Consider the following 12,313-nt stretch of genomic DNA (forward strand, 5'->3'; position numbering starts at 1 on the left):
TGGTTCATCTATCTTGGTATTGTTCATGGAGGCCTGTGACATCATTTGCCTGCACCCAGGCTGGGTTCTGCTAGCCAGTCTCTTGATAAGATTGCGTGCAGCTCCAGCATACCTTGGTCTCTGCTGCAAGCAACATTCTGTGATAGGGAAATGGGTTTCTCCTCCCCTCTATTTCACACCACAGATGCTGCATTCATCCCTCTATGCTCCACAACAAGTCTGTAGCAATTTGTACCAAATGTTGTGGCCTGCCTCTGGGCAGGGTTCAGCTGAGTTGTGTGCATGGAAAAAGGTTTGCTTGCACAATGAGACTTTCTCCCCCTCTTCCCTCCTGGGTGCCCCCTAAGTCCATTCTGGAGGGTTGAGGGGTAAACCAGAACAAGTTTAGGGGAAACTCAGGGAAGAGAGGAGGGGAAAGTCTCATTGTGCAAGAGAACCTCATTCCATGTGCACATACCCCACTTGGTACTACACTGTGTTCCATCCAGTGCTGGATTTACATAAAAGCTAAACAAGCTATAGCTTAGGGTCCCACTCTCTTGGGGGCCCCCAAAAAAATTAAAGTAAAAAAAACCCCTGGATGTACATTTCCAAAATATAAGATAAAAAAAACCTATAAAACCTACTTACAGCAACAGTGTTTTGTGTTGTGTTTGCTCCTATTTGTTATGTGCAAATGGCTTTAGATACCTACTAGGTCCATAAATTACCATATAGCATATATTCAACACAAAAAAACAGTGACAATTTGTTGTTGACAAAGGACATCTGGACATATAAAGGCCCCATTACCTTCAGTAGCTTAGGGCCTCATCAAACCTAAATCCAGCCCTGGTTCCACCCCACTGAGTCCCACATTTGGGGGAGGAGGGTAATTGAAATGTTTGATAGTGGTAGATACTACAGTATTCTGATAAATGCTTTCCTACAATTCACTCAGGTCACATTTCCTCATCACATGCAAGTCAATCATGTCCTGGATGTCAGTGATTCTGCATCTATTTACCAAAGCTAAATGTGATGAACTGGAGTGTAGGTATATGTTACCTTAATGTTGTAAAATATGAAAACCAGTCTGCAAAGTCTTTTACCCTTTTACTTTCTTGTTTCCACAGTTCTTTACAAGCTGTAAAGTTCCAATATAAGGTGAAGGGGCTGCAAAGAACAGACGAAGTTGGTATTGCTTGCTGCAAGCAGTAGATGGCACTCTGCACCCATTTGATGTGAAGCATGCTACCATTTATTGTCCTGCAGACTAAGCTGTTCCAGGCCTTCAGCTCAATCAGGCTTGTGCTAGCAGGACTTTTCCTCTCTGCACAGTACTTCCAAACACATAGAAACTCCTATGCAAACTACATTATTGTTTGGTGATAAAGTCGTAAACTAGCAATGCACATTATTGAGCTGTGGGGAACACATGCTACACAGCTAGAATATATAATACATTTTTATGACACCTCCCACATTGGTCTCAAGGGAGTGTACAAAAGTTTTAAAACAACATAACATTACAGCATAACATCACCTTGCCTACAAAGGTCCGTATAGTTAAAGCTATGGTTTTCCCAGTAGTAATGTACGGAAGTGAGAGCTGGACCATCAAGAAGGCTGATCGCCGAAGAATTGATGCTTTTGAATTATGGTGCTGGAGGAGACTCTTGAGAGTCCCATGGACTGCGAGAAGATCAAACCTATCCATTCTCAAGGAAATCGGCCCTGAGTGCTCACTAGAAGGACAGATCCTGAAGTTGAGGCTCCAGTACTTTGGCCACCTCATGAGAAGAGAAGACTCCCTGGAAAAGACCCTGATGTTGGGAAAGATGGAGGGCACAAGGAGAAGGGGACGACACAGGATGAGATGGTTGGACAGTGTTCTCGAAGCTACTAACATGAGTTTGGCCAAACTGCAGGAGGCAGTGAAGGATAGGCGTGCTTGGCGTGCTCTGGTCCATGGGGTCACGAAGAGTCGGACATGACTGAACGACTGAACAACAACATTACAGCTGCAATGCAATTTAAAACACAGCTCATAACAGCAAGAGTAAATGAAAAGCAATGTACTGAAATTATAACAATGTAACACAGCAAAGGCCGTGGGGGTGGGTGGGATATAAGTATGTTTTTAGAAGGCACTTAAACACCAAGGGTTGCTTGAGCTGGGAGAGAAGATGATCTCAAGAGAAATACCATCTCATGCCAGGACACTCTGGGAAGAAGAGGGTATGAGAAAAACTGGACTGAGGGAGCAAAAAGTGTGGGAAGGCAGTGATTTGGATAGAAACATATGGGCTTGCTATCCACATTAAATGGCAGTACGGATGAGCCAAATGATACTATTTAGCCTTCTGAGTCCTTGGAATTTCACCGGGTCCATGGAATTTCACCAAGTCAGATAGCTGTGCATACAGGATTTGATCATTTCTAAACAGTTTAGGAGACCTTATTGCAGCGGAAAGATTAAGGCAGATTCCTGAAACTATTTGTCTCTTGAGAAATTTCCATTACGGCCATGGTTCTATCAAAAAGGATGCTTTCAAATAGTGGGCGTGTTTAGATAGATAGTAAGGAGATACAGAGCCATGCCCCTTTTTGACCATTCAGTGGGTGGGGGAGAAATGAAACCAACCCCAAAGTTGGCCACCTAACCGTAAGGTCATAGGAGTGCTGTGAGCTCCTCCTGGGACTGTGTGCATCCCTTCCAACAATTCTCCGATGAAAATAGGGACGTCCTACGGAAAAGCGGGACATTCCTGGATCAAATCAGAAACCGTGACAGCTTCTGTAAATCTGAGACTGTCCCTGGAAAATAGGGACACTTGGAGGGTCTGTTGCATGTATGTGCAGGGGGAGGGGCTTAGTTATTTTTAAATACTTTTACATTGCCTTCCATTAAAAATAAATCTCTAGGCAATTCACAACAAAACAGTAAAAATACAGTAAAAGCAACAAATACCGCAGCAACAGAATCCCAGTAAATCCAGCATCCCAGACCGCAGCATCAACTAGCTTAAAATGTATCAAGTAACTCTGGGGCAGCTGCTCCTACGTAGCAAAAGTGTCGCTCTAGTTCTCTTGATTTCCTTTGGTGATTGGAAGAAGAGGCCATTGGATTTGTTATCCCTGAATGCCATGTTCGTATGTGCAAGGTGTGACAGTGGCGGGAAGCATATACTGTACCCCATACTGTGCCACAGTGGCTATCTACCTAGCAATTTGGGAATGTGCTTTATCCTTAGTCAGGCCATTAATCCATCCAGCTCAGTACAGTGACTGGCAGTGGCTTTCTAGGGTTGCAGACGAGAGACAGTTGTACTGGGGATTCCAGGGGTAAATTCTGGGAGCTTCTGCCTGCAAAGGAGATGCTCCGCCACTGAGCTAGGACCTCCCCCAAATTATTGCTATGAACAGAGGAAACTGCCTTATGGTCCTCCTAATTCAATATTGTCAGCGCTGACTTGCAGCAGTTTTCCAGGGTTTCAGGTGAGGTTCTCACCTAACCCTTCCTGGAGATACTAGGGACTGAAGCTGACACCTTTTGAAAGCATGTGCTCTATCACTGAACTGCAGATTTATTGCATGTTTTCTTGGTGACCCGTACCTCTGCACATAATTGGGGGGGGGGGAGCAGTCAATGTTAAATCACAAATCTTTAGGCCTGTTTCTATTCAGAGTCAGGAAAAAAAATTGTGTGCGCACTGCGTTATGTGACATTGTTGTAACATTTTATACTGTATCTCACTTCTTAAATACCCTCCATTTTCCTTGGGGAAACAATGTCGCCTTAGTCAGTGTATATTATCCCTCCTATTGATATATTTCATTCCTTTTTGGCATTGGTTGGGGGAAAGGAGGGGTGGGCAGATATGCTAATTCTATCTTTCATACTTTCCCCTTTTTTAGGGAACAAGGGGTTAATCCTTGGTTTTCTTTGCAAGACAAATAACAGCCCAGTGTCTTTTTAAAATCTTCACCAGCATATAGAGTTTCAGTGGAAACTAATCTGAATGTCTTATTGTGTGGCTCTCCCTTTTGAGGCCGCCACCTCCCTGTGCCAAGTTTTCAAACACAACTTAAAAGACCCTCAGACATTTTTACATTCCCCTCACTCACAGAAGAGCCTCTTCTTCTCCCTCCCCTGATTTCCAATCTGAATAGGATGGCTAGTCCAACCAGCTCTGTTGACCCAGTGGCCTGATCCAATCATCTAACAGACTGGAAACCTTCCTTCCCCCAACTCACCCCCTCCCCCTTTACTCTGCCTTAAAGGAGCAATGAGGAGGCCTGGGTGGAGCCTCCAATTTAAGTTATTTTCGAGTTTGCATGCCTCTTCCCCCAGTAAAGAAGGGGTTGAGCTGGAGTGAAGGTGCAAGATTCTAACACAGGAATAGTAACACCTGCTCTCGCACCAGCTGCTGTCTCTCCCTCTCATTCAATAGCTAAAATGGTCGAGGCATTCTGTGCTACCTGGAAGCTGATAGACAGCCAGAACTTTGATGAGTACATGAAGGCTCTGGGTAGGTAGAAGTAATTGCTTAAACCAGGTCATGCTAGGTAATCTACTCATGCGGTTTGTGACTGTTTCTTCTTTAGCACAGTTACAGAGTTTGGGATTTTGCAGTGTGCTGACTCATTACAGCGATGTAAGTCTTGTGATGTTGACTGAAAAATAATGATTTTAATATTTTAAATAAGCATGCATTGCCGCAGGGAAGATTGAACTTCCCTGTTCTGTAATTTAGATCGGTTTCGAGCTAATCAACAAATGCTTGAATTTAAGTAGATGCTGTTTGCAAGTCTAAATATGCTTGTGAAGAAGTAAGTCTGAATGAACTAAGGCTGAGATTCTAAGCATGTATGGTTGGAAGTGCACTTATATTTATTAAATCAAGTGGATTCGCTTCAAAGAAAATATAGTTAGGATTGGGGTGTAAATGTACATAGATGCTGCTAGCTTCATTTGAATGAATGTTACTCTCAAGTAAGTATTTTCAGGAATCTTAGCCTAACAATACGATACCCAAGCACACTTATTAAAAAGTTCCATTGGAACGTTCCATTGGAAATTAATGGACTAAAATGCTCATCGCAGTAAATATTTGAGCACAATAGAATTGGAAACAAAATTCTCTTTCAGCATAGCTGTTGTGGGAACTGTTTTGTGTGTGAATTCAAAAAGCGGCTGAGGGAGAATGAGGGTGCACTGGCTCAGCTCTGTAATGGATGGCCCATGCTTTGTGTCACTTTATTTTTTGTGGAAAATAAATGTCATCTGTTGCAGTAGCAAAGGCAAATATAAACCTGGTGCTGATTAGAGCAAAAATGTCACCTGTGTGAGCAAAATGTAGCAGTCAGTAGACAAGGTAATGATTTGCATCACTGATGATTCTATATCCTCATTATTGCTTTTCAGTGAGCTAGCTCAAGCAAGTATTGGAAGAGGGGGGGGGGAATCTACATGTGCATAGACAACTATGCAATGAGTTGCAAAGTAGATGACTGAACAGAAAAATAAAATTCATGAGATCTTCTCCTTTGCAGGTTTACTCTCATGTAAGTCCCATGTAACTGCACCTAGGTTGCAGATTTAACATTCACATCTTTATTACAATCACTTTATCTTGATTCGGTGTAATCTCTTGCACAGTGCTGATTTTGTGAGCAGTCTTGAACAGACCAATGGAATGGTGAGATGTAAATACAATAAATAAGCAGAAGGAGATCTAAGTACTTCACTGGGGTGTATTTAAGCCGAGGCTGGGTGGCTGGATGCCATGAGTGCTGTAGTTGCGTTCTGCACTGATTCTACATTGAGCAGGGAACTGGACTGAATGATTGTAAAAAAATAAATAAATGTTTCTAGGGGAAACATGATTTTCTGAATGGGGCGGCAAGACCTCCTCCCCTTTAAACTTCATAATCCAATATATAAAATAACCCAGTTTCATTATTTTCATTTTAAATTATTTTAAAAAATCTTAGGAGTTGGCTTTGCTACTCGCCAAGTTGGGAATGTGACCAAACCAACTGTGATCATCTGCCAGGAAGGAGGCAAGGTGGTGATCAGAACCCAGAGTACCTTCAAGAACACAGAAATCAGCTTCAACTTGGGAGAAGAATTTGATGAAACTACCGCAGATGACAGGAACTGCAAAGTAAGTAAGAAACAGCTTGTGCTGCACCAGAGACTGTTTTTTAAAGCTAATCTTTCAGAATTGACAGGAAGTAAAAGAATACAGATTTTTTTTGTCTGTTACTGATGGGAGCACTAAATAACTTTTATGCAGGGCTTTTTTTTTAGCCAGAACTCACCAGACCTCAGTTCCAGAACTTCTCAGGTAGGCCCCATTGCCATTATAAGAGAACAAGGAAAGTGTTCTTGGTGAGTTCTGGCACCTCTTTTTCAAGAAAAATAGCACAGGTTTTAAGGAAGGCCTGAAATAAAGAATGATCGATTTGAACTTATTCAGCACATTGAAACAATGAGGATATAGGGTTTATTAAATTTTTGGTCCACCTAAGTTATGACACAAAGCACACCTACTTGGAAGATCTGTTCAAACCAATGAGGTCTGGTACTAAATAAATGCATTCAGTATAGGGATGTGATCATATACTTGCCTTTCATCTTTTCCAAGGCCTCTGGGAGTGGCATCACCCCCTTAGCAGGGGCATGGAAGGTAGCCATAGTGTACAGTATCTGAAGAACATTCATGACTCCATTATGCATCATCCCATGACTATGTCTCAAATGGTCCAGAATCTGCTGGATAATAATGGGTCCTTGTTCTGTTCCATAAATGTTCTGTTCTGATCAGAACCTGTGTTCTTGACTTGAGATAAAACTCCATGTTAGTATTTAGCAATCTGACTTTTAGAGTGAAGGATTTCAACTAAACATTGAATCCATTTACTGGATGATGTTAATCATACCCAGAGAAGACCCACTGAAATCAATGAACTGAAATGTAAGTCCATTGATTTCAGTGAGCCTACACTGAGTATGACTTAGAATCATAGAGTTGGAAGAGACCACAAGGGCCATCCAGTCCAACCCCCTGCCAAGCAGGAAACACCATCAAAGCATTCCTGACAGATGGCTGTCAAGCCTCTGCTTAAAGACCTCCAAAGAGGTCTTTGGATGGATGACATGTTGGTTAGATGACATCTATTACAATTCACTGAAATGTGTGAATGGTCCCTACACCAGGTCAAATATGAATTCTGGTACAGCTTCATTTGAACCAACTACGCATATAAGAATCAAATTATTTCTATATATAGTATGCATTTTATTACCGAGCTGTTTTTAACTGTATTGTTACCAAGTTCATTGATTTGAAATAAATGCTTCAGACTAATAATTCAGAGATTTAAATATACGATTAATTTTTCCATGGATAATCAAGAGATTTTGAAAGTGCTTAACTGTGGCTGGATGGGCTCAGAATTATTTGGATAAACTTAATGACACTTGTCTCATTGTAAACGAAACATTCGGTTTGTGTTCTTTATACCCACAGTCCGTGGTGACCATGGCATGGTGATAAGTTAGTTCAGTACAGAAATGGGATGGCAAAGAGACAAACTTCGTTAGAGAAATTAAAGATGGTAAAATGGTCATGGTACGTAAATAAAGTTTATTGAGGCTATATATGCTCATGTGATAACACTATGAGGTACTACGTTTCAACTTTATGATAGTTTCCCCCCCCCCTTCTGACCACTATAAAGGAACATGTTTAGCAGAAGTAACACTTGAAGTTCCAATGTTAATAATAAACTAAATGATAATGAACATTTTAAAAAACAGTCAAGGTGTAGCCATCTTACTTCTGAGTAGACATGTTTTAGGATTGGCAGTAAGTCCTGCTTAATTCAATGGGGTTTACTTCCCCAGGTGAGTAAGATTAGGATTGCAACCTCAGATGGAAGTTAGTTGGAAATGTTCTAACAATTCCTCTTCCTGCCATCACATGTTGGCACAAAATCCACAACTTCTTCTTCGGACATCTAATGAGAATTTTCAACATATAATTATGTTGAAAATCCTTCCTCTTCTATTACTCTTCATTCCTTGGTTTCCCTTGAAATTGTATTTTGTTCCATATCTTCTTTCAAACCCTAATGGTTTTAAAAACCTGCAGTGGTACATTCTAATGTGAACATCTTTGTCCGTGGTAAAATGGTTCTTGACTAGAACCACATTGTGCAATATACTGATGAAATAAATCATAATGCAGTATATTGATAAGGTAATATACTATGCAGGAGGCCCCTCCTCCTTCCCTGTTTGCACAGTTTTTGAACATAAGAGCTGGCTGGATCAGGCCGGCCCATCTAGTGCACTATCCTGCTCTCACAGTGGCCAACCAGTTGCCTTTGGGAAGCCTGCAATCAGGCTAATTTTTGCAACAATGGCTTCTTGAAGAATCACAGGATCCACATGGTGCTTTGTGTTATGTCCAAATGGCACATACTCATCCTAATCACCCCATCTCTCCTTGAATTTGCAGACCCTCACCTTTGGTGATATTGTTGCTGTTCGTCAGTATGAAAAAGCATAGAAATGCTAATTTCTTGTTGGGGTTTGTATGAAGAACTGTCTTCAGACTATCATCTCTGAAATGAGCAATGCTGACATGGAAGGAAAACCAAGTGGTAGTTTGTTTTTTTACCTGTATATCATCAAATTGGCAAACTCTTGCTCTGTAAATTGCCAGCAGTAAAACTTTGCAATAAATTTCTGAAATTCTTGCTTGTCTACTTAAGGATTCCAATAATATTTGACACTTTATACAATTCAAACAAAACTGAAACCAAGAGAATCTCCGGGCTTCATACTAATGGTATGATTCAGTGAAACTAATTTTGGTGGGATAGCCATTTTATTCAATAGTTGATCACAGGGAGGAACAAACTACATGTTACTCACCCTACTCCATCTGTTTTTCAAACATATACATATTCTCTTACATGAACATCTATATCCTTTCTGTTACCCATACACATGCCAGGTGTGGGATACTTTTGGCCCTCCAGATGTTGCAGGATTGCATCTCCCATTATCCATGGCCTTTGGCCATGCTTGATGGGGCTGATGGGAACTGTAGTTCAGCAACATCTGGAGGATCAAAGGCTCTCAATCCCTGTGGCATATGCTTGAATCCCACCTGCAAAATACTGGGGACACACAATCCATATTATAAAATAAAAGAGATTAAATTCCAGTTTCTATTGCCAGTTTCTATATTTACAGGTAGTTATACATCCATATACACAGAGGCTACTGTGTTCAGGCCAATGCACATGGGGAACTTGCAGTCCTCTCCATGATTGTGGCTATTTCTAAAATGCTGCTGTGATTTTGAAAGGTGAGGTGGTCATGCACCACTGCAAGAAGTAATTTGATGGTGTATGAATTTATTGTTCACAACTTCATAAGCGGCAATGATTCTGGACGTTTATAGAATCCCAAAGCTTGTAGCACACACTCTAAGTGGCAGAATTGTAAAATCCAAAGTGTACTCAAGATTGGATAAATGCTTTATCATGGTGGTGTATATTAAGAGGTCCTTGTCTCTAAAGATCAAACAAGAATAAGAATGGTCCTCTCCAGCATTCTTGGCAGGCACCCAAGAGCTGTAGTTATTTCTGCTTAACTAAGGGAAGCTGAAATAGAGAAGCCACAAAACATACAAGAAAGGCACCATATCAATCAATTCATAGTTGTAAGGCATGAGAAAAAGCTAAGTTATGTAGTGCAGCATTTACATGTGTGGGGCGTGGGGAACACAGTTGAATATCCTTTGAGGTGGTAAGTTTAGTTCAGAGGAGGCCTATGCTCTCCAGATGTTGCAGGACTACAGCTTCCACCATTCCTTGCCATTGGCCATGCTGCTGAGGTTGATGGGAGTCGGAGTCCAACAACATCTGCAAGTCCACAGGCTCCACACATTGGTTTAATTGATGGTTCCCGCTACACATTATTAAAAGGTTGATGTCTGGAGAACATACATTACTTCTTCTGTAAGTACTGCAAGGATGCAGTAGTACATTTTCAATGCTTTGGGGAAACATTTTTGATTGGATGGGAAATTATATTCATAAAGCCAATGCTGAGAAGAAATGACCACCCAGACAGTCTAAACAACTCTAATTGGTATTGGTCCCATCATAAACAGCTTTGGAGACAACTGGACTAAATCTGCCTTGGTGGGGAGCGATGAAGGTGTTGAAGCCGAGCCTTTTCTTTGTCTTAGGTTTTTTTTTCAATTTTATAATTTTTATTGGTTAAAATCACAAAAACATATACATATACATCACATACATATTCATCACAAACAATTTACATCCTTTAGTAGAAATGTTTACAAACTTAATTACTATCCGCAGACTCACACACACACTTGAACAGCTTCCAATTATCCTCACTGCATTTTATATTATTATATTAATATAATGTACATTTCCATTTGTTGCTCAAATTTTTCTTCTTATCTCTTTTTGTTTATATGGAGGTTCAATCTACATCTGCCATTAGGATTCCGTTTATACCATTACTCACTAAATATTCTTTAAATATCCTCCATTCTTCCCACGCTGTCTTAGGGTTTTAAAATACTCCTGCATTCATCCAAGAATCTTCTGTGCCTGGGTGTTCAGCTTGCACTTTGGCTCCTTATTCATTAACTGCTACACATTTAAATGTATTTATTTATCCAATTTAACAAGCCAAAGATACTACAGTACACTGTTTGAGTGTAGTGCCCATTTTATATTTTCTTTGAAATACATGCAGGCTATTTCTTATTACAGCAGCACATGAGAACCAAAACGGCTTACACTGCTGACAACTCATGCCATCCTTTTATTTCATCATATACTTAGGACCATCCAATAAAGCAAAAGGTGTTGTGTCGGTAATGAGGTATGCATTCCTTGTTACATGCCATTAGTGCTATAACTGGATTACAGTGTTCCCTTATCATCAGTGAGGAAGGAAAAGGTTTTTTTTATTTTACTTAACACAAGAAACTTTAGCACCCCATGGGATGCAACAGGAAATAAAAAACTCACATTTAAATCAGGTAAGTGGTAACATTGCTTTCAGTTACAATGGTGAACATAACCTTCTTTCACAAGGCTGACTAGAGATATAGCAACATTTGACACTATTTCTTCCAAAGAACGCTGTGAGTGTTGAACACATATCTCTCCTTGCCTCATTTCATTGTTGCCTACAGCTGCCTTTACAAACCCTAGTTTTTCCTCACTGCTGTCATCAGCATCGCTGGAAGAGCAACCAGTACCACTTTCCTCACTCTTTTGTTATAGCAGCAACTTTCTTACATGCGCACAGTATGAGCGTATGAATGAGAGGCTACCTTACATTACTTGCTATAAGATTTGTCCTCAGTTCTGTAACAAAGTTCCCGGTGGTGAAGAACATGCATTTGGCAGGCAGGCCCACCTATGAGACAAGCTGAGGTGACTGCCTCAGACAGCAGGATCCACAGGGACCGCAGATCTTGATGTAGAACTTTATTCCCCTTCTTCCACCCCTTCTTCCCTGGTTGGGAGGGAGGGGCTATTTGGTGGTTCGCCTCAGGTGCCAAAATATCTTGGGCCAACCCTAACATTTGGACAAAAGTCTTGAAGGTGGACAGGTGGGAGAGACCTTTCAGCCAAAGGGCTGCATTCCCTCATGGGTAACCTTCCAGGAGCTGCATGCCAGAGGTGGACAGGGCCAGAGCCAAAAGTTAGTGAGTTAACAGATATGACTCTTAATTGTGTACAGTAGGAGTCAGAGGTTTCTACACAGAGAGAGAGTCAGACACACACCACATCCTCCATCTAGGCAAACAAGGGGTGTTATCACAGTTCCAGGCCACATTCTATCCATGCAAAAGCACTCAATGAGATTCAGAGCAGGGCTATTGGGGACCATTGCCATGGGATGTATGGTTGAGGAGGAGTCCTAAGGGCCATGTAGGGAGGCCTGGAAGGCCAAATCCAGATCTCAGGTCTGAGATTCCCCACTCCGGCCACAATGGAACACCTCTGAGGTCCAGACAGGCCTGGGTCACTTCCAGCTTTAGAGACCTCAAGTCACAACAACAACAACAACAACACACATACACAATATTCACACACACACAAATAACATTGTATGAGACTTAAGTTTTTTTAAAATTATTTAACAAAGGCCTTTCTATTTTTTAAAAATATAATCTTTATTAGTTTTCAAATTTCATACTTCAGATACATATTGTATTACATTGTACATTTACTATTTACTCCTACAAGTTGAGTT

General features: G+C 41.0%; 1 protein-coding gene across 1 annotated transcript; it reads left to right on the top strand.

Annotated features, from left to right (window-relative positions):
- Positions 1 to 4,289: 4,289 nt before the first annotated feature.
- FABP7 (fatty acid binding protein 7) lies at positions 4,290 to 8,763 on the top strand. Its single transcript, XM_033143715.1, is given in 4 exon segments — positions 4,290 to 4,514; positions 5,980 to 6,152; positions 7,521 to 7,622; positions 8,514 to 8,763. Coding segments are annotated over 4 exon segments (399 nt in total). The 5' UTR covers positions 4,290 to 4,441; the 3' UTR covers positions 8,565 to 8,763.
- The last annotated feature ends 3,550 nt before the right edge of the window (positions 8,764 to 12,313 follow it).

Source organism: Lacerta agilis, chromosome 3 (assembly GCF_009819535.1).
Source record: "Lacerta agilis isolate rLacAgi1 chromosome 3, rLacAgi1.pri, whole genome shotgun sequence".
Lineage (NCBI taxonomy): Eukaryota > Metazoa > Chordata > Lepidosauria > Squamata > Lacertidae > Lacerta > Lacerta agilis.